This window comes from Phocoena sinus, chromosome 20 (assembly GCF_008692025.1).
Source record: "Phocoena sinus isolate mPhoSin1 chromosome 20, mPhoSin1.pri, whole genome shotgun sequence".
Lineage (NCBI taxonomy): Eukaryota > Metazoa > Chordata > Mammalia > Artiodactyla > Phocoenidae > Phocoena > Phocoena sinus.
This window is the reverse complement of record NC_045782.1, coordinates 6,961,217-6,985,684: the sequence shown is the minus strand read 5'-3', so window position 1 is coordinate 6,985,684 and position 24,468 is coordinate 6,961,217. Positions and strand designations below refer to the sequence as shown.

The 24,468-nt window shown below is 50.4% G+C and overlaps 1 protein-coding gene across 15 annotated transcripts in view; it reads right to left on the bottom strand.

The window, feature by feature from the left end:
- Positions 1 to 24,468, bottom strand: part of GAS7 (growth arrest specific 7) — a 200,873-nt gene that overhangs the window by 77,535 nt on the left and 98,870 nt on the right. For 8 of the 15 annotated variants that reach the window (XM_032615161.1, XM_032615162.1, XM_032615167.1 and 5 more), the window contains one exon: positions 2,685 to 2,805. In XM_032615161.1, the coding sequence (XP_032471052.1) occupies positions 2,685 to 2,805 (121 nt within the window). Of the gene's footprint in view, positions 1 to 2,684; positions 2,806 to 3,119; positions 3,438 to 3,505; positions 4,019 to 24,468 lie in introns of those variants that run through there. The other 7 variants (XR_004347230.1, XM_032615171.1, XM_032615168.1 and 4 more) reach the window with 7 other exon arrangements.

The window sequence follows — 24,468 nt, the reverse complement described above, 5'->3', positions numbered from 1 at the left end:
ATCTCAGCTGAAGGGAACCTCCTCCTCCAGGAAGTCTCCCCTGACCTCCCAGGGTCTCTCTGGGCCATGCTCTCAAAACACCGTGGACTCCTCCTTCACAGCCCTGCTCTCGACTGCAATCAAATATGGACTCATTTAAAATCTGCTTCTGGGAATTCCCTGGTGGTCCAGTGGTTTGGACTCGGCGCTTTCACTGTCAGGGCCCAGGTTTGATCCCTGGTCAGGGAACTAAGATCCTGCAAGCTGGATCAAAAGTTTAAAATATGGCCAAAATAATAAAAGTACAGCCAAAAATAAAAAATAAAATAAAATAAAATCTGCTTCCATTAGTAGAAGTTAAGTACTTTGAGGGCTGAGGCTGCTTCCTTTTTTATTATTATATCCTCAGCATCCAACACTCTGCCTGGAACATACGTGAGGCCCAACACATGTTTGTTGACTGAACAATCTAATCGACCGACGAAGAATGAATTAAACAGCGAATGAATAAAACTGGCATGTGTCTAGTGCCCTGTAGGATATTTATCAGCATCCCTGGCCCCTACTCACTAGATGCCAGTATATTCCCCAGTTGGAACAATCAGAATTCTTTTCAGACTTGCCCCCTGGTGAGCAAAATTGTCCCTATTGAGAACCACTGTTATACTGGATTGTGAGTAGGCTAAGTAAAATATTTATGGGTAATTTAGTGCGTTTCGACATATAATATATATACAGTAAATGTAATTGTTTGATTATTGATTAAAAAAAAAAAAGCTGGCATGGGTCTCGAATGCAAGACCAAGGAGCCAGGAATACAGCAACCAATATGGCCCACAGGCCAACACATGTATGTCATCATACAGCTTGGGAACTCCTTAACTAGGATCGACTTTTACTTTTTTTTTTTGCGGTACGCGGGCCTCTCACTGTTGTGGCCTCTCCCGTTGCGGAGCACAGGCTCCGGATGCACAGGCTCAGCGGCCATGGCGCATGGGCCCAGCCACTCCGCGGCATGGGGGATCTTCCCGGACCGGGGCACGAACCCACGTCCCCTGCATCGGCAGGCGGACCCTCAACCACTGCGCCACCAGGGAAGCCTGACTTTTACATTTTTAAATGGCTGAAAAAAGAACCCTATTCCTTGACATGCAAGTTATTGGAAATTCACACTGCCTGGTAACATAAAATGGGATTTAACTATCCCCTTACTAAAGAGAGGGCTAGTTAAATGAATGAGAGCATATACTAGCAACGGACTGTTTGTTACACGGCTATTTTTAAAAAATCAGTTAGATTTCAGAAAGCGACTTTTACCCTTCTGCCCCTTTGCAACAGAGTGGCTAATTCAGGACAAGAATGGAGCCGATTTCTTGATGATCTCAGGATCATTTGGTCCAACTTCCGCATTTTACAGATGGGGCACTGCCCATAAACACACTCACCTCCGAAACTTCAAAGTCTGCTAACAGTACAAAGCTGCTCACGGGCTTATTTGAGGAAGCTTCTCATTAGAATGGTCAGAACTAGTTCCACTTCCCTTTTCCTAGAAACCCCTGGTTACCTCTTCAACTAGAACACCCCTCCTTGAACGGAAGGCCAGGTTGCCAGGGAATATAAACAAACCAGACGCCCCAAGTGGCAGCTGTCAGCTGCCTTCTCTGTTGCTTCCTCTAAACAGCAGCTGGCTCTCCTGTCACCAGTTCCCCACCCCGCTCCCGCCAAGTGCAGGTTCATAAACATAAGCCATATCAATGGTGCTGTCGGGAGGGAGGAGGTAGCCGTAAGTCAGGTAGGCACAGATGGGGGAAGTGAGGTGCCGAAATCCTACCCGAATCCACGTTCTGCCTTGGCACACACATCTGTGATTCCCACCAAATCTAACTTTCCGTGTTTCCATCCTCTCCGTTCTCTGGTGGTCAAGAGACAGAGCTGGTGGCTGGCTTTGCTCTGCCCAGCCCGAGACCACAGCCTGTACACTGCTCTGTCCACCTTGTTATAGAGGCCGCCACTCCTCCTTGTGTGACCCCGCTCCAGCCTTCCTTCAGGTCATTCTACAGCCTACGTGCTAGGATCCTGGAGTTGCTGTGAAGGCTCAGGAGGCCTACAATAATCGGAGGCAAAGAGATGTGGTCCTGACCCAACTCAGAAATGCACAGGGAACCTCTAATTACCGGTTAGAATAAATAATCCATAACTAGCCCCAGAATTTCCCAGAAAACATCCTAAGAAACTCCAGCCAGTGAGATACTTCAGGGAAGAGAGAGCGATGTTGTGATGTAATTAGGGAAACCCCACTCTCATAACCCTTGTTCGGGTATCAATCAGCGCATTCCAAGTTCCAAGAAATCATGCAGTAGCGTAACCTGTTTGATTTGATTTAAACCAGCTGTGGACCGCAGACCCTCTGGCGATCTCAGTTTGGAAAACACAGCCCCAGACCATGAGGCTGGGTTCCACAAAGATGCCGGGTGGTTGTGAGGTTCCAAGGATGACCCCAACTTTGAAGGGCATCTTACCCCACCCAGGCTCAGCCCCCTGCCACCCAGCCCTGTGAAGAAGGCAAGATTCCCCTGCAGCCTCTGAGGTAGATTTCGGGAGGAAAAGTCTAAAGCCCAGGAGGTGAAGGAGGGAGGAGAGAACCACCCCTCCAGACGGACAGGACCCCGGGACGGGCGCAGGACGCTGCCCAGCGCGGGACTCACCATTGGTGGCCGTGTTGACATAGTAGCGCCGGCCCTGAGGGGACAAGTAGCTCTGCCAGCCTGGTGGAAGGACAACGGTCTGGCTTTCCTCTCCCGGTGGAGGGGGGACCATTCCAGGCTTCTGTGGAGGAAGACAGAGAAGGTCACACACATGTGGCGTTTTTGCAACTGTCTTTCAACCAGGAAGTCAGAGGCAGATGAAGTCTCCCTGGAATGGCTCGACACTGGCGGGGGCGTGTGGCCCGCGGGCCTCCCTGGGGGAGGTTACGGGCTGCAGGTGTGATTTCGGGGATTGCCTGAGCATGAGGTATGAGCAGCCCTTGATTTTCAGAACCACCGCAGAAGGGACAGCGCCCCCCAGAGGACGGGGGAGATGCCCATCAGTTAACGCAAGAGCTGGGCTTCCTCCTCCCGGGCCCCCAGAAAACCACTCACAGGGTTGCTGCACCTGCCTGGAGGAGGCGGGTCACTCTCCAGCTCCCACTGTGGAATCTGAAAATCCTCAGGACCACCAAATACAGCAGCAGACAAGGCCCAGGGCCTGCTGTGGGAACTGACCAGGAGTAATTAATGCAAGTCTCAGCAGAGCGCTCCCAGACTCCTCTCAGCTTTTCTGAAGCTGCAAAGCCACGTGCTTCTGCTTCCTGCGGTGCCCTGCACACCCTCAGCGGGATGGGATCAATCCTAGCTTCTCCTGGGACTTCGAGTAAACACAGCCACCCCATGGCCCTCTGAGTAACGGCGGTGTATGTTTCATTATGAATTTTCACAATTTAACTAAAAGCTTTCCCCCACGCCCCGATCGCTTCTGTCTCCCACACCTGTTAACTTACGGCTCCTCTCTGATTCTGTGCGCTGGCTTCTAAAAGAACTACCAGGGGCCAGAGAGCAGCCAGGAGGCCTCCTCACCAGCAGAGCATGTCCACTGAGCCCAGGTACACCGCTGTGCACGTTTACCTAGGCGTCCGGACACTGCTCCGGCCTCTTCCAGATTGGAAGGCGGTCGAAACACATGCAAGCCCTGTGATGAGCACAGTGTCTGTACACAGGCAGGAGACAGACATTCTGGCTGAGTGGAGTTGCGAGTAAAATACGAGTGGGGAGCTCAGGAGGTTGGCTGAAGAGAGGAACATTCTATCAATAGAACCAGGTTGCTTCTGCTTGAGTTCAGGTAACTTAGAGCATCCAAGAAGGGAAGGCCAGATTACAGCTTGTCTAAGTAACCTGGTAAGAAATGAGAAATTGTTAAGAGCTATTAAACAAGGCTCAGAGACGGACGTGGCCAGAAATAGGTTGCAGAGGAGAGAGGGACCCAGAAGCACCGTGAAATCCAGCCCTCTGGCCTCAGGCTCACTCAATCCTGACACGGCCCCTTGCTGCCACGTGACCTGGGGAAATGACTCAACCAGCTGTGTCTATTGCCACATCTGTGAAACATCAGCCCAGTTGTGGCAGATGCCGTGGAGATTAATAACAAACTGGCCACCTAGGACAGTGCCTGTCCCCAGTTGTGCCCAATGGGCGTTCCCAGCGGAACGGGGGGCCGTTCAAGGCTGAACAAGACCAGGCTTCACACAGCCTCTGGCCCCTATAACGTGAAGTTCAGGGGCACACACCCGGCCTCCGCCCCACCCGCCCCATCACTGCGGCTGAAATGTCCCCGTTAACAGTCCCTTCTCTGAGGTTTCTGTTTCCAGGACTCCTCAACTTAGAAGGCAAACACAGACCTGCAGGGGAGGCCACTGGGTCACGATGCTGACTCACATACTCTGGTGAAAAGACCTCTCCTTAGCTGGGCTGGTGGAGAGCGTGGACCGAACCTTCCATCCCTCTGGGTCCCCCTTGTGAAACAGCACCAGTGACATCTGTCCTGTCTCCACAGCTGCATGGTGCTTTTCTCTTTAGAATGACTGGTTAATCTGCCTAACTCTGTAGGGTCAGAAGAAGCCCGGGTTTCTGTCTGAGGACATTGATGGCCAGGTAGGGGCCACGATGGCTCTGAGGTCTCCCGCGTCCGGGAAATGCAGGACCATTTGGAAGGTACCTGGGGGAGGCATCCCTGATGCTGAGCCCAGAAGGGCCAAGAGGTGCTGAAAGTGGGGGGGGGCACCCGGGCCAACTCAGCCAATTTCCTAATTTGGCCAACGTGGCAAAGAGGTCTCCACATCCCCTCCAGCATGGCCACGGGGCCCCGCTCTGCCCACCATCTGACTGTGTTCTGTCTCCGCCCTGCCCCCCAGGCAGCCACAGTCCCCTTGTTTTCTCCCCTCTTCCAGAAAGAAGTTCCTCCTGTTGGCTGGCCTCTAGTAAGTCAGGAGTCAGAGACACGTGGACAGGGACTTCCCTGGTGGTCCAGTGGTTAAGACTCCGTGCTCCCAATGCAGGGGGCCCGGGTTCAATCCCTGGTCAGGGAACTAGATCCCACATGCGTGACACAACTAAGAGCCCACATGAGGCAATGAAGATCCCACGTGCCGCATCTAAGACCCAGAGCAGCCAACTAAATAAATAAATATTAAAAAAAAATAAAGACGTGCAGACAGCTGGCTACATCCCCAAGAGAACTGAAAACAACACTCAAACACAGAATTGGTACGCACATGTTCACTGCAGCATTATCTGCGATTACCGACAGGTAGAAACAACCCAAGTGTCCGTCAACTGATGAATGGACCAACGAAATGTGGTGTGTCCATAAAAAGGAATATTCAGCCATGCAAAGGAATGAAGTACCGATACACACTACAACACAGATGAACCTTGAAATCATGTTGCATGAAGTAAGCTGGACACAAAACCCCACATATCGTACAATCTCACTGATGTGAAATATCCAGGACAGAAAAGTCCGTAGAGACGGAAAGCAGATTCGTGGTTGCCAGGGGCTGGAGGGAGGGGGAAATGGGGACAGGGATTCCTTTTTGGGGTGATGAGAATGTTCTGGAACTAGACAGTGGTGATGGTTGCACAAAACTGTGAAGGTATAAATGTCACTGACGGTAAATTTTATGTTAGGTGTATTTTAACACACACACACACACACAGTTGGCCTTCCCACCTGCAGGCCCTCATATAAGAGGCCCAAACCACCACCATTACCTCATTCCTCGTGGTCATGGAGGGGCAGGCCTCCTGGGAGAGCTGCCCCACAGCCATCAAGAGGATTCAGCGTGAGTAACTACCCAGTAAGGTCTCTGCCAAACCTATTCTTCTAATTAGTTTCCTTCCAACTTAAATCCTTCCCTTGCCTTCCCTAGTCCTGTGGCTTCTCCCCTTCCATTTCAGCAGCTCTTTCCCATGGGAATAGGAACTAGAAGCAGGGGTGAGGGGTGAGGTTGGGGGCCCTACCTACAATGAACATGAGCTGAAGGAGTGTGAATCGGGGGAGATGAAGCCAGTTTCTTCCAACTAAGAAATTCTTAACCTCATGCACAGGACTGCTTTGTGGGAACGAGAAAACACTGCCTCTTCCCCAGATGGGCCAGACCTCTGAGTGCAAGGCTGGGTTTCAGCTGCCCCTGACTCCCCCCCAGTCTGGGTCCCCTTGTTGAGTAAACAACCCGCTCAACTGTAAATGACAGCCCATCCTCTGAGAATCTAAAGAAAACTACGGCTCTTCTGCCCCCCAAAATGGAGGCATGTGTGCACCTACTCACTTAGCCTACCTCCTATGGAACATCGAGAGTTTCTAGACCACTTCAGAACCCTAGTCTAGAAGGTCCTCAAGAAACATCTGAGCTCAGATCCCATTTGCGCTCATCGATAATGACTTTCACCAAATGTTTACATTGCACCAAGGACTGCGCCAGGTGCTTCACAAACTCATCTCTAATCATTACCACAAGCCTGCCACAGAGATGCCATTTTTTTCCCATTTTAAAAGGAGGAATCTGAGACTCAGAGAATTTAATATCTCACCCAACAATGCACAGTTTAATTGGTGAAACCAGTTAAACCAGTTTAAAATATTAGCTTTGTTTCTACCCAGTTACCCAAATCCTAATTACCCTCAGCTCATCTCTCCCCAGCTGTCTGTGATCAGCTCTGTATCTTCACCTGGACCACCTGACATCCCAGCTCCCGTGCAAGGAGGATGGCAACTCAGGCCTGCTTCTCCTGCCTGTCTCACCGTCTCCAAACGAGCATATGCCTTCCCAGGAGACGTGCAGAAATATCACCGCCCACGTCCAACCAGTCACGTTCCCCGTCTGTGGGGTGACTTCCTCGTCTCCCTACATAGAACAACACAACCAAAGAAATTTTCCTCTTAATGATGGCTACTGATCCCCTCCTCGGAGGGGGAAAATAAGAGCAGACAAAGGGAAGTCACCTAGAGATTAAACACAAATCCCCCTACAGTGGTGTTTCTCAAAGTGTGGTCCCTGGGACACCCCGTCCGTCACCAGCGATGTGGGTTAAAGCGCAGATTCCGGGGCTCTGACTCCACAATCAACCTTGAGCCTAGAAAGCTGCTTTTTAACATGTACCCTTAAATCTCATGCTCAATGAACTCAGAAGAGATGGTCTGCAGCTTTCTTTAGAAGGAGGGATGGAGAGAAAACATCACTTCTGAGATCAAAACTGGGAACAGAAAATTAATAATTTATAAAAAGACAGTGTTTGGCTGCCTGGTTACTTATAAAGAAGACACTCCTGTCCCGTAGCCCAGACCCTTCAGATAGACTATTCTAAGAGAACTTATCTTGCTTCTGCAGCCTCCAGGCAGTACGAACCCCACACTCAGACGCCCCCCAGTTTCTTCAAGTTCAACCCAGGACTCCTTGCCCCTTAGGAGACTTCCGGAAGCACCTGGTTCTTACCTTCCGCAGGTGTGAGCAGACGGTACTTGCCGGTGGTAATGGGGGGCCGTCAGACACTTGATTTTGCAGCCGGATCGGACGGTTTTAAGGTCCCCCCATTCCGCGTCTTCTCACACCCCAAACCCAGAAGCAATAGGAGTGCTAAAGAAAGGCATTTCCACGGCCCTCACAGCCCCCCTCCCCCACACCCAGATCTATATATAACAGCGCTGAAGTAGTCAGCCTAACGAGCCACTTTCTGGCAGACCCGTTGCCATGGCAATGACTGCTAATGAGTCCGGTGCCTTGACTGGCAGCGCCTGAAGACATCTCCATAAAGAACTTGCCAGCAAGTTCTCCCTTCCCAATGACACAGCCAGCTGGGACGCCCGGGAGCAGCCAGGGCGTGGCCAGGTGTGCCTGGGGGCCATCAGCCCCCGGGAACCAGTTTGTTACAGGTGCGCGCTGAGCAGTCCCCGACCCGGAGGCCAGAAGCGGCTTCCACTGTCACTCAATATGGGTCAACCAATTAGGGACAGGGTTGCAAGGGAGCCACCAAGAAGCCCAAGACCCAGGGCTTCCCTGGTGATGCAGTGGTTAAGAATCCGCCTGTCATTGCAGGGGACACGGGTTCGAGCCCTGGTCCGGGAAGATCCCACATGCCGCGGAGCAACTAAGCCCGTGCGCCACAACTACTGAGCCTGTGCTCTAGAGCCCGCGAGCCACAACTACTGAAGCCCACGTGCCACAGCTACTGAGACCACCTGCCACAACTACTGAAGCCCGCACACCTAGAGCCCCTGCTCCACAACAAGAGAAGCCACCACAATGAGAAGCCCGTGCACTGCAACAAAGGGTAGCCCCAGCTCACCTCAACTAGAGATAAGCCTGCACTCAGCAATGAAGACTCAACACAGCCAAAAATAAATAAACTTAAGACAAACAAACAAACAAAAAACCAAAAAAATGAAGCCCAAGACCCAGCGGGGCTGGAGACTGGAGAGTCACGTCCACCCCACACCTTTCTGCTGACACCTGTTCAGGGTGGAGAGATTCCCAGACAGACCTGGGAAGATCTACCCAAGGAAAGATCATCTCTGGCTACAGGGTAAGAGAGAAGGCATGAAGCAGGGCCCCACTTCCCACACCGATGCCGCCAGCCTCAGGGTCTGTGTCCACAAGAATACTGGGCGCTTCTCCTCTGTGTCACAGGTGAAAGTATTGTTCTCTCTGGCTCTGGCAGCCTTTCTATCCATGGAGAGCGACCGAGAGAAAACAGCTGGGGAGGAAGGAGGGGACCCATGACAGCAGCACAGTGCATTCTGGGAAATGTAGTCCTCCCAAGTAGTTTCATAGGCTGGTGGGAAGAGGATGGGCATTGACAGCATTTTCATGTTCTTCTAGGGGTGAGAGATTTGGAGACTCAGCCAGAGGGCAGAGGAAGAGGAGGAGGAGGAGCCACACAACAGAGAAACAGAGTGTAAGATTCAGGAAGGCAAGGCCATGTCCATCTTGTTCTTAGTCTCAGCTCAGTACCCAGAATACTGGATGAATGGATGCATGGATGGAAACTGGGAATTGTAATAGAAACTGGGCTTCAAACAGATTTGAGAGGCTATTTCCCCAAACAAGTAAACAGAGAATGGCTGTCCAAGCAATGCATGTGCCCCACCTGTGAACAAATCCCAGCTCCTCATGGACTGACTGAACGGACTGTTCAACTTTGAGTACAGGGAGGTGGGGGGAACGGCATCCAGACGCCTCAGGAGCAGCACAAACGTCTACTCATGAGCTCATCTGGTCTCCAGAAGAAAAATTCCAGGAAACCATTTAGCAACCTCAAAAGAGGACAGGAAGATACAGCATCTATTATACAAACGCCAGAGTCATAAGGAGAGAACAAACTAATGGAAAAAAGGCAAGCTGGTTTAAAAAAATGATATAAAAAAAGGACAGGATGTGCTCAAAACTGTAGGGAAATTTAAAAGGTAGTGATAAAAGGAATATCCACATTGGTTGCAACAGAATATAAAATCAGTATTGTTGAAAGAAAAAAAAAGTCAGTTATGTACAAAACAAACTGAAGAATTTTTTTTCCCAGAATGCAAAGGAAATGGGAAAACATGAAAACGGAATCGACAGAAGAGATGCTAGGTGTTCCTGAAGAAGAAACTAGAACAAAAGCCGTAGCAGAAAAGAAACTATAAACAAAGGTTGATTGGGGGTGCCCGGGGAAGAAAACTTCCCTCAGCTCGTAGAGACACAAAGGAAGGTCCCGCACTGCTCCAGGCAAAATGGGTTTTAAAAGCCCAAAAACAAGCTGACACCCTCTAACAATACATTTACACAGCAAAGAAAGGATAAAGTCCTACAACCCTTTAAGTGGGAGGAGGGTGTCTCCGATAAAGGAGCATAAATAAAGCTGCTCTTGGCTCTTCTGTGACCACATTTCCAAAGACACCCCTGGACCGCTGGGCAGAAAATGCTAAGCCCATTCTATGTGGCCACAGCTGTCTTTCATGAGTGAAATCGATCGAAATACACTGCTCTACAGACAAGGGTTCAGGATATTTACCAATCAAGTGCTTGAAAGATGTACTCCAACTGCCTGAAAGATTAAAACAATTACAGGTGAAGAATGAAGGCCTCCAGGTAAAAAGGACCAGGGCTGAACACTGAAAGCAGCTTATAAAAAATGTGTAAATAATCATCATAAACCTAGTTACAGAACACGTGTAAGGGTGACTATTCTCAATACATAGCGTAAAAAAAGAAATAAAAACCCAGATCAAAAATTCCAGAAAATACTAGAAAAGATCAGGAGGTAGGAGAAAAAAAGTGTGGACACCGAGAGAAAGGAAGCAGAATCCCACTCTCCCTTCCCATCCTGATAAAGAAAGTCCCCTTCTTCCTCTCCTCCCTCCTGCCAAGACTTTCAGGTACCTGCGGAATTTGCTACCATCCTCTGGCATCTGGTATTTGTCCTCCTCTGTTTTCTAGAGAAGGATGCGTTTCCAGCCAGAGGGACCACAGCAGAAGGGAAGGGTCCCTGGAGACCACAAACTTTCTTCCACAGGGAGCCCTGAGCCCTGAAATCCATGAAGGCGGACAGGGTGGGCCCAAAGCACTTTGCTGGATGAGGGAAAGCTCAGGAACCCAGGGCTTCTAGATCTCATTTGTTCCTCGTGTTTGCCTTTGGAAGCCCTCAAAGCCAGAGCCGGGCTCAGCACTCAGAGAAGACTGTCACTACTGCCCAGCCTGAGTCTGAGCTTTTCTGCTTCCCTTGATCCACTCTGGTTGGACCCCGTGTGAAAGGGGGTCAAACCATAAGGCTCACCTCTAGCTTTTACCAGTCAGGAGCCACAGAGCCACGGGATGGCTTTCTCCCTTCCGCTTCTCTGTGTGCAGAGTTTCTCAGTAAATGTGACCGACTCGTCAGAGGTTCTGCCAGAACCCTCCATGAGTATACTCACACCCCTCTTACTAGAAATCACCTGGTTGGCAGGGCTGCTTCTTTGAATCCATTTTATTTTATTTTATTGTACCACATTTACTCTGCTTTTTTTTTTAAATAATTTTTTTACCGAAGTATAGCTGATTTACAATGTTGTGCCTTTGAGTCCATTTTAAAGGAAATTTCCAAACCAGGCTCTAATCACTTAAATGCAGAAGCCCCCAGGACTCTTCTAAACCTGATACCCAAGTGTCCTCAGGCCTCATTGCTCAGAGTAGGTAGGTGGATGGGTGGATGGGTGGGTGGGTGGGTGGGTGGATGGGTGGATGGGTGGATGGGTGGGTGGATGGGTGGATGGGTGGGTGGGTGGGTGGATGGATGGATGGATGGATGGATGGATGGATGGGGTAACTTTCACAGCAATGATCCACATCCCTCTGGCTGGACTCCCCCGCTTGACCATGCCAGACCTGTACCCACCCCATCCCCGAGAAGGTCCCAGGATGATATCTACCAGTGGCCAGAGGGTGACGCACCTGGACTCGCCAGCCCCGTTCCCCATGGGCGTCTGCCTTGCTTTTCCTTGCCTGTAGCAGCGACCTTTCATAATCCCCCCCACTGGCTCCAGCACTGTCCTCCATCCATGACGCTGCTAGAGGAAGCCTCACACCCTGGCCGCCACTGGTATCCACTCCGAGAGGTGGACATCAGTGCCATGGGGCTTTTCTCCCGGCTCCCACAAAGCCGTCAGCCCTGGGCCCGGAGGCTGAACTGCTTTGAGCACTGCAGGCGTGTCTGGCTCCTGAAGACGTAGCGAGAGTCCTGGCCACTCTGAATATCCATCAGCAAGCCCCCCAGTGCCTCCCTGGGGGCCAGTCAACTCACTGGGCATGTTTCTTAGGACTGAACAGGCAGAGGACACAGAACAATAAACTCTGTATTTTCTGACCATGAAAAGGAAGGGAGTGATCTGGTGAACCAGGAATTTTGATTAACACAATTACAATGTAGCCCATGCAGGGATACAGGAAGTCAACCCTAGCAGGAAAACTTGCTCAAATGGAAACCACAGGGTCTCCGGCGGGGCAAGGATGGAAGAAAAGCTTTGCAAGTGATACCGCGAATGACAAGAAAGCGTTGGATGAATGAACCCTCCTGGTTCAGAGGCCACTTCGTGGCCTTGAAGCGTCTGGGGGCCAAGCAGTAGAGGGTGGACAGTGGTTTCTACGTGGGCCCGGCACACATTCCCGCATGGGCCCCACTTCACCAACCCTGGAGGAAAGAGATTTTGTTACTGTTGCACCGTCATACAGATATAAGACAGAAGGGCCAATTAACAGGGTTTAAGAGGAGACAATGCAAGGAACGGGGAACTCTGGATGGCTGGTACTTTTCCTGGTGACACCACCCAGCATGGCAAGGATCTGAGAGATGCCCTCGCTTCAGCATCTCCTGGGAGAATCTCCACACTGACCAGACAGCATAAACATGCCAGTGAATATCACAGTCACTCTTGCTGTTTACGAGGTTGGGAGCAGGTACTCAGAGGCCTCATGGCCGTGTTGAGGGCCACAGGGGGAAAGGGGTTCCCGTGGATGTCCCTGAAATACAGAGAACAGTTCCGGGGATAAGATGGGAAGCCACAGCTGCTTCCCCACCTTGGAGTCTGGAGGGGCTTGGGGAACCCCAGAGAAAGCCCCTAACTTTTGTCCTGTTTCTCAGGTGTGTCTGATCCTGATGCTTCGGGGCTATAAAGGAAAAGGCAGTGAGCTCCCGGCAGTCCGTTCCAACTCCTGGCTTCTGAGCAGGAAAAACCCAAGAGATTCTGCTCACTTGTGATTAACAAAGACATTTTTATTCAGACTCAGCTTCCTGATGGGCTGTTGAGAATGTTGGCTCCTTTCCTCCTACCCCTCCCCTAGCAGATAAAAATAGCAGGGGCTGTTCTGACATCCTACCTCCATCGGGAGCGTCGGCAGAAAGCACAAGGGTCTAGGCTTAAAGAGACTGTGTTCCCAGGCAACGAGCTGTGATTTACGCAGTCCTCTTTGCCTCTCTGGATGTCTGTCTCCTTGTCTATAAAACCAAGGGCTGCCAGCCCTCAAACGCTGGGGTGCGGACTTCCCTGGCGGCACAGTGGTTGAGAATCCGCCTGCCAATGCAGGGGACGCGGGTTCGAGCCCTGGTCCGGGAAGATCCCACATGCCACGGAGCAACTAAGGCCGTGCGCCACAACTACTGAGCCTGCGCTCTAGAGCCCATGAGCTACAACTACTGAGCCCGTGTGCCACAACTACTGAAGCCCACGTGCCTAGAGCCCGTGCTCCGCAACAAGAGAAGCCACTGCAGTGAGAAGCCCGCGCACCGCAACGAAGAGTAGCCCCCGCTCGCCACAACTAGAGAAAGCCCACGTGCAGCAACGAAGATCCAACACAGCCAAAACTAACTAAATAAATTTATATAAAAAAGACTACTGGGGTTCCACAACCTGAGGCACGTCTTTCATAACAGAACCCAAAACTTCCACAAGGGAAATTTCGAGGCATTTAAATGACCAGCGCAAACTTGCAAAAGCAGCGGCTGCATAAAGAGGTGGCAGAGACCTCCTGACGAGGAACATAAACGGTCATGAAACATTACCCTTTTTTTCCTGCATGATTCCCCCAAACTCTTTTGGGGTCCAAAGAGGAAGCAGTCTGAAACTCTTCTGGTCTAGAGATACCGCTTCATTCACTCCAGACTCAGGATTGGTGGGAAAGACACCAGTGAAGTGATTAACAAAAATTATAGATCATTAAGTTTATGCCCAAACCCGGATACTATTATAAAAATTGTGGGCATTAGACCTCAAACCACTGTGGGGAGACTGAACACTGAATTCTCCTCCCTTTTGCTCCAGGGCGCTGCTCTGGCCTCTTTAGGGCTGAAATGTCCCTATTTGTGAGAGGAAGGACTTGGGGTAAAGTTTCACCATTTCCATAGTTGTAAAGGATCTCAAGATACATCCTAGGAGAGGAAAAAAAAGACAAACAAAAAAACGCATCCTAGATTTTCTATACTAGTTTACCTCTATAATGATATCAATTACCCTGCCCTAGAAGATGCTTTTTGCAGGACATTTTGGGGCTCACTCACCAGAGCACTCTCCCTAGGGAGCTCCTGGTAGGGTGAAGTCCCCTCTAGATGATTCCGGGTCCAATTTCCCTTTGCAGAGGAAAAAGGCTGGGAATAAGAGAGTTTTGCCAACACTTGGTATTGGGAGGCGAAAAAGAAACACGGCCTTTCTTTAGTATTAAGGTGCAAAACCCCCAAATGCCTATGCCATTCCTGGCACTCACAGAAGTTGTTATGACTGAAGAAAACCCCATAATCAAATTTCCCAAGCATTCTGTTCTGTTCGAAATGGATTTAAGAAGCTCAGAAGTGAGGTAGGGCGTTGAGGGTTGCTAGCCCAGGGAAGTCAGAGGCTTGGGTACCTCATGTAAAGCAGCCTGCCCGCCAGAAAGGAACTTCAAAGACAGGTGACACAGCTGTTGTCCACAGCTGCTCCAGGACCAAAAGCAGGCTTCCTCGTGGGGAGTGGGTACCGTTTTAAAGGGAGGCAGACTAGAGCTCACTAGGGCACAAAGATGGGTGTCTCTGACGGCCAGTCTCTGGCCGAGATCCAGCTGATCCAGCTTTACGGATGCTATTCGCAGGCCTGCAGGCACCAAAAGAAACCCGGGGCGGCCAGTCTTCTCACCATGGAGACCGCATTCCAGTTACTCTGCAGTGCCAACGGCCTGGGCTCCCAGTGATTCCAATCAAAGACTTCTGACTCTGCGAGCTGGTTCCCAGAGATCCCTAGTTGGCTCTGAACCATGAACACCGGAGGGAGATTAAGGCTAAGAGGGGCTGGTACTGTTTCTATGAGTCAGAAGGGGTGAGATTCCGACCAACCCAAGTCAGCTGCCATTTCTGGAGCCTGAGCTCCTGGTGCATATAAAACTTAGACAAATGGGACAGCTGAGGACACGGCCATCGAGGTTTCGGATCTACCACTGCTCTGGGGCACCATGCAGAGAACACGGACTCAAGAGCTGCCGCTGTCTTGCTGTGAGATTTTGAGCAATATACTTCATCTCTGCTGGTAAAGAATTTCCTCATCTCAAGAATACGGAAGTTGGACCAGATGGTCTCCAGGGTTGTTTTTTTGTTTCTTTTTTGTTTGAAAGGTATAGCCTAATGCTCAATGATTCTGGATGTTAGTATCTCTCTCTTAAGGACGTGCCGTTTTTGTCGGAGGAAAAAAGGCACATTTAAGTGCAGGCACGGGATTCAGAGGCGGTCCTGGGACGCTGCCTGGGCCCCAAACACCTGGGCTTCTGCCTCGCTACCCTGGAGCTCGGCGCCTCCGCCTCTCACCATGGGGGGTTCCGGTGAGGTCTTCTGTCCTGCTGGCCCGTGTCCGCCCCTTCCCTGTCACTCCCAGCGCCACACACGGTTGCTCTCTATTTTGCCAAGAACCAGACGTCCACCTGGCGTCCTGGGATTCCCTGTATCCGAAGTTAGGATTCTCCCCGCACCCAAGGCAGGCTCCGGAAGAACAGTTCCAGGCCTCCGGGCACACAGCGCCTCTGCTCACCACTCACGCTGCACCCCGCCAACGGCCCGCACCCCATACACCTCAGCCTCTGCCAAGAGCTTTCCCGGGCTCCTCCCCGCTCCCTGAATGCACCTCAGCGTTCACCTCCTTGCTAATCCCATCTTGCCCGTAAACCTCCCTGCCGCCATCCACAGCCAGGGCCAGACCTGCCCAGCGCTCGGCAGCCAGCTCGTGGGCAGCTGTAACCGTCAGCACTGGATTGATTGGTCTGGGTTCTTTACAATAGCCACCATCCCAGTGTGGTCCCTGCACCGGCAGCCCAGGCGTCCTCTGCAAGCTGGTCTGAAACGCAGGTTCCCAAGCCCCACCCTAGAGCCCAGCTCTTCGTCTGAAAGGTCTCTGGGCAATTCAGATGCATGTTAGGCTCTTTGAGAAGCCCAGCTGGGAACTAGGTCCCCTGGCTGGTCAGACGATGCTCCAGGAGGGTGAGTACCATCTCAGCTCCTGGTATAGTTCAGGCCTCGATCAGAAGCCACGCCACAATCAGGGAGGCTGATTTTGACCCGGCCAGTGGGATAGAATGTCCTGGAGGAAGGTTTTATGCAGAGACAGATGGGACTTTCCACAGAAACTGGACCCCCTTCAGCTGTCCAGAACCTCAACAGAGCGGTCACTAAAGTCTCAGCTGACCCCTCTTGGTTCCTCTTTCCAAAGAAGGGGGGAGGCTAACTTCCAGAGGCAGGACGGTTGGCAAAATAAGGCTATTCTCCTCTTACGTCTCAGGAGAGCGTCCATCATCTTTAGGGTGGCCACGGCTGCCACCACCAAACTGGACAGAAACATCCAGCCCGGCCTGGAACCCCAGTGCAGAAACTGGGTTAACTGGGCAGATACTTAACAACCTTCTGGGGAACTGTGTCCTTTAATGGGCTTTCACCATCCAGTGTCCCATCTGGAACTGGGCCGTGGAGTAGAAGGCAGGTGGGTGGGTAGAAGCCAAGCTTTGGATGTGGGACAAATTACTGGGAAAGGCAGATCTGGACTCCAATCCCCACCATAGAAAAATCCACATGTCACCACTCTGCTTCTCCGTCACACTGAACTTAACTGCTTCCCCAGGTAACCGAGGGGGACCCAAGACCCTTTCCCTCCACAAACATCCCCTTTTCAATCTTTTGCCCCCTCCCTTCCTGTTTTCTCCAACATCAGCCCACATCTTCTCCCCTCCTTTTGCCTCGGGCCCAGGAAAGGTGCCCCCGACACACCAGACTTTGTAAGCTCAGCAGTCGGGAGCCCGTATCTCGTATCTCGGAGGGTTCTCAGAACTGCCTCTTTAAAATGCTAAAGCCATCTCAGGAGCCTGCGGAGAAAGGCGAGCTGCACACACGCTGGCAGGTAAGCAGAACGATTCTTACCATTGGAGGAGGGCTCATCTTCTTTGGGGGCCACTAACTCAGAGTCGTGGGTCCTGTCTGCAGTGCCCAGGCTGCTGGCCAGGCCCCTGCCAGCTTCCTCTCCACGGGCCCCTCTGCGGGAAATGAGGCCCAGGCGAACAGCTACCCCAGGGTCAGGGCTCTGGGCACCCCGGAGGATGTTTCTGTGGCTTTTCTCATCGCTGTTCTTTCACAAAGAACCCACTACATTGCACTCCAGCTCCTGTGGGGAAATCAACGACGCCTTCTGGACTTTCCAGATACAAAGGATCTGGGGGCTTTCTTTCTTTCTCTCTCTCTCTCTCTTTCCCTCTCTCTCTTTCACTCTTTCTTCTTTCCTTTCTCTCTTTCTCTCTTCCTTTCTTTCTCTTTCTTTTTTGCACGCTCTCTTTTTCTCCTTCCTCAGCTAAAAAAAGTTGGCTGAGGTCACGACATACAATGGCCAAGCCTGTGTCACTGACCAGATGCCTTCCACCCCCGGGGCTGTGGACAAGAGCTCTTTTGTCCACTGTATTTTAGGCGGGACTCCCTGGGCCTGCCCAAGCCCTGCTGGGGAATGTTCCGCCAACTTTTTCCCATCCCAAAGTCACAGCTCTGGCCCCGGCTCCGGCCCCAGCTGTGCGAACCCAAGGCCAGATAAAAACCAACATAAAAAGGATGGAGAATGCTCCCCCAAAGAACCACTGTGCTGGACTCGTCCAGGGCTGGAAAGCTGCTGCCCCCAAAAGGGCAAGGTGAGGGTCCCCTGCCTTCACTCAGCCCCCGTCACCTCCAAACCTGGACAGACAGCGGGAATAGAGGAGGCAACGCCGGGCATCTCAGATGAAAACAGGCTGGGGATCACAAAACTGTCAGGTTCACGGGAAGAAAGGACTGGACCCTGAGCGCAACACTGCCTCCACCAAGGAAATAAATGAGTTTCAGCACGGACCTGGCTCCTTGGTGAATATATCCCATCCCTCCGCTTAGAAAGCTTTTCGGGGCAGCTGAAGGTTTAGCACTTGAAGTGCCCTGCATTTCTGGGTTTGCTTTCAGATGCAAACCTTTGGGATTTGAGGAACTGATTCTTTACATCGAAGTAAACGTGGTGTCCTGGAGGAACAGAGGTCCTGAGGACTGCGTGGTTTCCTAGAAACTATCACTTCTCTCAAACGCATGGATGAAGTGTCTACTTAGGAAGGTTTCAATGCCAGCTCCTTGGGTGGGGGCCCGGCCATCAGTACTGTCATTTAGGGACAGAGTCAGATCAGGGTCAGGGCTTTGCTGGTTCACCACTGTGATACGTAGGGCAAGGCCTCTAAGCTTCAGTTTCTTCAGGTGTAAAATGGAGATTATCTTTCCCAAAAGGTTGTTGTGAGGATTAAAGGGGGAAAAAAGCAATCCATGTAAACACAATATAGCGCGAGGGTGATGTGAGCTATTACTGTTGATGCTGTTACTAACAGCAGGGGCTGAAAGAGTAGGTGCTGCAGTTTCCCTGGACACAAAAAAGTTTAGACTCAAGAACAAAAACAAACAACCCAATTTTAAAATGGGCAAAGGACATTTCTCCAAAGAAGATTTACAAATGGCCCATAAGCACATGAAAAGATGTCATGTGTCACTAGTCATTAGGGAAATGCAAATTCAAACCACAATGAGATAATACCTCACACCTGTTAGGATGGTTACTATCAAAAAACAGAAAAGAACAGATATTGACGAGGATGTGGAAAAACTGGAGCCCTTCTGCGCCGCTGATGGGAAAGTAAAATGGTACAGATGCTATGAAAAACAGTAAGGCAATTCCTCCAAACATTAAACATAGAATTAGCATACGATCCAGCAATTCCACTTCTGGGTATATACCCAAGAAAATCAAAAGCAAGGACTCAAACAGATATTTGTACACTCCTGTTCATAGCAGCATCATCCACGATAACCAAAAGGTGGAAACAACCCAAGGGTCCAGCACTGGATGAATGGATTAAAAAAAAATGTAGTCTATACATAGATCTATACATACGCTTAAATCTACAGCTGTAAAATGGTCCCAAAGCAGCCACTAAGAGAAGAAGTGAGCACCGTACGTATCCAGAGGCGAGAGTCCTCCAGCGGCTGCTGGGTTATCTTCTCCCTGGTGTGGGAAGGGATGCCAGGTGCAAACTCACACCCTGAGCTGTGGGACCAGCCATGCCCTGGAATACACAGCAAGGTCCTTCTCTGCTCCTGGAAATGGGCTCCCACCCAGGAGAAGATGACAACAAAACTTCATCTGCATCTAGACTGCCAAGACCCTCATCTTCAGGCCCTCTGGTTTTGTGGAATTAAAATGGCGATGGAAGCTTTCACTGCCCAAGACTCCTTGTTTTTAATAACAGCAAAGAGGGGACGGTTTTCAGGCCGCTCAGCCTTGACACCACTCTGACCCTGCAGCACAGAGACGAGTAGATACAACCACAGACAATAATGCCCTGCTGTAGGCAACACAGAAATCACCATCATGGTGGTTCTCTGTAAGGCCTCCAGCCAATGGCAAGGGGCCTTTCTGGGCCATTACAATCCAGGAGGCTGATCTGCGCTGACCTGAACTAAAGCAAAACAAATCAGGACTGCAGAGGTTTTATTCTTTAGGATTCACCCAACTTAACGTTTCTGGGCGTGTTAAGACTCGCATACACATTCCAATGGGTTTACTGTTTGGGGTTATCCTAGTGTTCTAATCCACAAGTCACTTCTGTTCTGCTTTACTGACAGTACTCTATCATTACAGTTGGCTGGGGAAAAGCACAAATTGTTCACCTCCTTTTTGGTCTCTGAAAACAGGTATGTTTCTAACTATGGGGCCACGTGGACAAACAAAAGACATCAGGAGACCCAAGATCCAGAAGCAAAAAGACGTGGCAGTCATTTCCACTAAGCTTCATTTTCCCGAGTTGAATGGAGTCAGATGCAACCAACCCTCCTGTGACCGATGATTCTTTGTTTCAGTTGAGTTGAAAACTGTCAGCCAAAAATAGGCCACGTTTGCTGTGGGACCTCATCCTCCGTTGTCTTATAATGATAATTAAGAAAGAACATCTGGGGATGGCGGTGACTCACTTCTTCTAAATGCTTCAGAGGAATGAAGGGGAAAATTATTCACCAGCCCGTGCAGGGTACAGGGTCTCAAAGGCAGCCCCACTCCCTGGCTACACAATCAATCAGCAACTAATAACTAATCAAGTTACTAACGACTGCTTTCCTGAACGCTGTGGAAGATATACGCAAGTCTTATATATATGACTTGACTTCTAAAATTTGGAAGATAAGGCATAAACACAAGTGTAAAAAAAAAAAAAGGGATAACCATAACCATACAGACGAGTCTGCAAGGAATGCTGACTGCTAAGTAGGAAGACAATGAGCTTTCAGAGTCCTGAGGGCAGAGCCCTTTCAGTTGGGACAGGCAGGGGCAGTTCCTCAGAAGATACAGAATTTGCCCGACAGCAGGGATGAAAAGAAAGGGCTTGACCAGAGCAGAACACTAAGTAAGAAGCAGTACAAGCCTCGGCAACTGGTGAGACGCCGGGGGAATGGGAGAAAGTAAAAGTCAACTCCAAAGGGAACAAGAGAAGCTAGAACCAGTTGCCCAGCGCTCCAGCTATGGTGGGAGCCATTTGCGGGGACGTGGTGGAGTCTGTTGTCTGCATATCCAAGTTCAAAGTGATCACTGAGCAGCTGGGGTGAGTCTGGCCCTCGACACATGGAGCTGGAGCATCTGCATGAAGATGGTGGTGAAATCCTAGAGGTCAATGCTGAGTTCATGCAGAAGGGATGCACAGCGGAACCTATGCAGGGGGTGGGTGCATTCAAGTAGCAGGAGAGTGAATCCATCCCACCCCCATGCCCTCCATTCATACAGGCAGCACCCCCCGGGCCCCTCTCAGTACTTTTAAAGGCAAACAAACAAACAAACCAGGTCTTAATCTGTTTCCCCTCCAAACCAGTCATACTCAGGGACTACGTGATGGGGAATGAACGGATGTGGCTTCTGAGAATCAGTCACAGGAAGCAAACGAGGACGGGATCGTAAGAAGAAATACATAGTTAAGTGTCCACACGAGATAATGAAGGAAATCCTTACTGACTACAGAGGGGAGGTTTCCCCACTAATCTCAGAAAGGAATATGGAAGTAAGGTGGGCGTGGAAATCTGAACCCAGGCACACAAGGGGCTGGGGAGTGTGAAGAGGCACAGGGAAGCAAGGGAAGACATTCAGAGAGATGCCCATTCAGAAGAAAGCAAGAAAGGGATGGGGCTGTATGTAGGCAGTGGCCGGATCTGGCCCACCAGGCCAAGCGATGGCCCCTGGGAAGTGACTGGTAGCCAGTTTCTTGCACTCAATGTGGTGGGGGCCAAGGCCCCTCCTAAGGTTTCTACGTGTCCCCATCATAAAAGAGTCCCAAGATCAAGTGGACATATCAGAAATGGCACTGGTTTCAAAAGCCTCCTTACAGGCCCCGTTGCAGACCTATGGGATCCCCTCCTCAGCGTCACCCAGACCTCAGTCGCTCACGTTCTGCTCTCAGAACTTTCCCACTGTCATGCATCAGCTACACTATGATTTACTGACTTACACAGAACTTGAATTAAGCCTGGCCCTAAGCAGTAATATCTATGAAACCGTGGATTTGATTGGGTTGGGTTGTTTTTTTTTTCTATTACACACGAAAATAAATGGAACTTAAAAACTGTTATCTCCACATGATCTAAGATCATCTCACATATCCCCAGTCGTAAACTCAGCCCACTTGGAGAAACACAGTCTCAGGCTACGTGTAAAACTATCACGCAGCGTCAGGCAATGGTTTACGAGGTTCTTTTTTCGATCCCAGAAAACCAAACTTGAATTTGTTACTGACCACATACCCACAACTGCAGGAATGAGGTCCCCAGTGTGGGCCCGAATCACCACGGGGAGGACCAAGAGGACAGTTAAAGGGGTGCGGAGGGACTTCCTGTGGAAAGGGGCACCGGGCGGTAGCCCTGTGGACACCTCTGTCGAATCCCGGTTCGGGTGGCACTAAGAGGAAAAGATAAAACTTACCACGCTACAAAAAAAGCAAAAATAGTGTGCAATCAGAATCTGAGGGAAAAACCCTCCAGGACCTTTAAGGCCAGTGGAGTAAACGGAGAGAATTTTACAAAACGGAGACTAATTGGGAAAGGGGAAACAGCACTCACACCTTCACTGCTCTCCGTGCCTAATTTGAGATGCACTTGGCACCTTCGCCCTTCTCAGACCCCGATGTGAGATACGGGATCTGCACCCTCTCAAGCACTAAACAGCCAGCCCCTGTGGCTCAGAAGCAGCCTGAGATCTGCCCCTCCCTCCCTGCTACCCACCTCTGCACAGCGATTCCTGGAAAACAAGCCAGTGGGCAGTGCAGGTGGGTGCAGGGCCTGGGGAGGGCTGTTAGTCATTCAGAGAGGTACGGATCCCACAGGTCAAGTCTGGAGAATGTCCTGACAGCAGTGAGTGGGGATGGGGCCAGGAGAACTGTGATTTCTCACGCACTTCACCCATTCGGAATATCAGCGAGCCAGGCAGTAAAAGAACGACGCACCAGGTGACAGTCGATTTGAAAACAAGAACAGGACTGGGAAGTGTATGTACCATTGAACCTACAGGTGAGCAAATGTGAAAAGGACTCAACCTTCCCCCAAGTGCACAGAGTGCCAAAGCCAGTGACAGATGACCTATACTCTTCTCGTATAATGCAGCGTCTACGTAGATCCTGCCTTGTTAAGGATGAGTTCGGGGCTTCCCTGGTGGCACAGTGGTTGAGAGTCCGCCTGCCGATGCAGAGGACACGGGTTCGTGCCCCGGTCTGGGAAGATCCCACATGCCGCGGAGCGGCTGGGCCCGTGAGCCATGGCTGCTGAGCCTGTGCGTCCGGAGAGGCCACAGCAGTGAGAGGCCCGCGTACCGCAGAAAAGAAAAGCCGGGGGGGAGGGGCGGAACACATGGGAAATGAGTGAGGAAACACCATCCTAAAGGCTCAAAGGAAGAGCACATCTCAGAAAGTAATTCAGAATATAATTTAAAATGTCAGGAAACTGCTAGAATGTAAGAAGTTGTGACCTCTTAGAGGAACAGAAAATTCGTAATGGAAAAAAACAGGCAAAAGAGAAAGGCTGATATAAAGAAGAAAATAGATAAGGTCAGTATTATATGAAAATTGCTCATTTAAAGCCACATTAACAGTTGTGGATAAATAAAAATATTAAAAGTTAAATCAGTAAAGTACAGAGTAAACTTAAAAATATCTCCCCAGGGCTTCCCTGGTGGCGCAGTGGTTGAGAGTCCACCTGCCGATGCAGGGGACGTGGGTTCGTGCCCCGGTCTGGGAAGTTCCCACATGCCGCGGAGCAGCTGGGCCCGTGAGCCATGGCCGCTGAGCCTGCGCGTCCGGAGCCTGTGCTCCGCAACGGGAGAGGCCACAACAGTGAGAGGCCCGCGTACCGGAAAAAAAAAAAAAAAAAAAGTAAGTATCTCCCCAAATTGCAAACTAAAAAAAGCAAGGAAATAATGAATCAATGTAGGTTTAAGTAGTATTCCATTAGAAAAGACCAGATCAAATACACTAAAATCAACAATTAATGACAAAAATAAAATATAATAAAAAATCATGCACACCAACAGGCAAAGAGAAAAGTTATCTAGGAAATCACTCCTTCCTCAGACTTTTCCTCTACTCCTACTAATAGCTAGAGAGCACTTCCCACTAAAATAAAAGCTCTGTGAGGCGGGGACTTTGTTTTGCTCACAGCTCATCAGCACTGGGCATCGCCCATCTGAAAGTGCTAGAAGACAAATGCCACTGAGGTCAAAGCTTCAGGGGCATGGCCATCATCTTGTTCATACCTGTGGGTGTCTATAAACATTTGCTGAACGATGGAACAGGCTGAGCTGCAAACATGAGTTTCTGTCCAAAAAGGTTGACATCCAAGACATACATATACAGCCAAGTCATATTACTATTTGACATGGAAGAAACAGGAAGGTTCTTGTAGGCATGCAAGTGAAGAGACCACGCACTTACTGTTCAGACACTGAGAGAGAAACCAAAATTAGGACGATGATGCTGGGGAAGTAACCATATAAATGCATTGCTTAGTGCACTCCCCCAGCAAACAGTACTGCCTGGGGTTAGGGTTAGGGTTTCGGGTTAGGGTTGAGGTTTGGTGCCGAGTGTTTCCCTTGGTCCTCCTCTGCTGCTCCCCTCCCATCCTGGAACCAGGATACATGTTTCTCCTGCAACATCCAAGGCCAGTACAGACGAAGCCTCCAGCCATGTGTGGGGCGCACTTGTAACTGCTTGCTTCCTTTTCTGTCCAAGAACATGCTGACCGTGGAGGGACTGTTCAAGCTTTGTGGATTCTGTGCTGGGAGAGTCACCGAACAAAAAGTCTTTGTTTCCTTTGTCCACGCGAGCAATGCTGCACTATGCAGAACATCATAGCGGCCACTTTCTCTGCCAAAGAACTT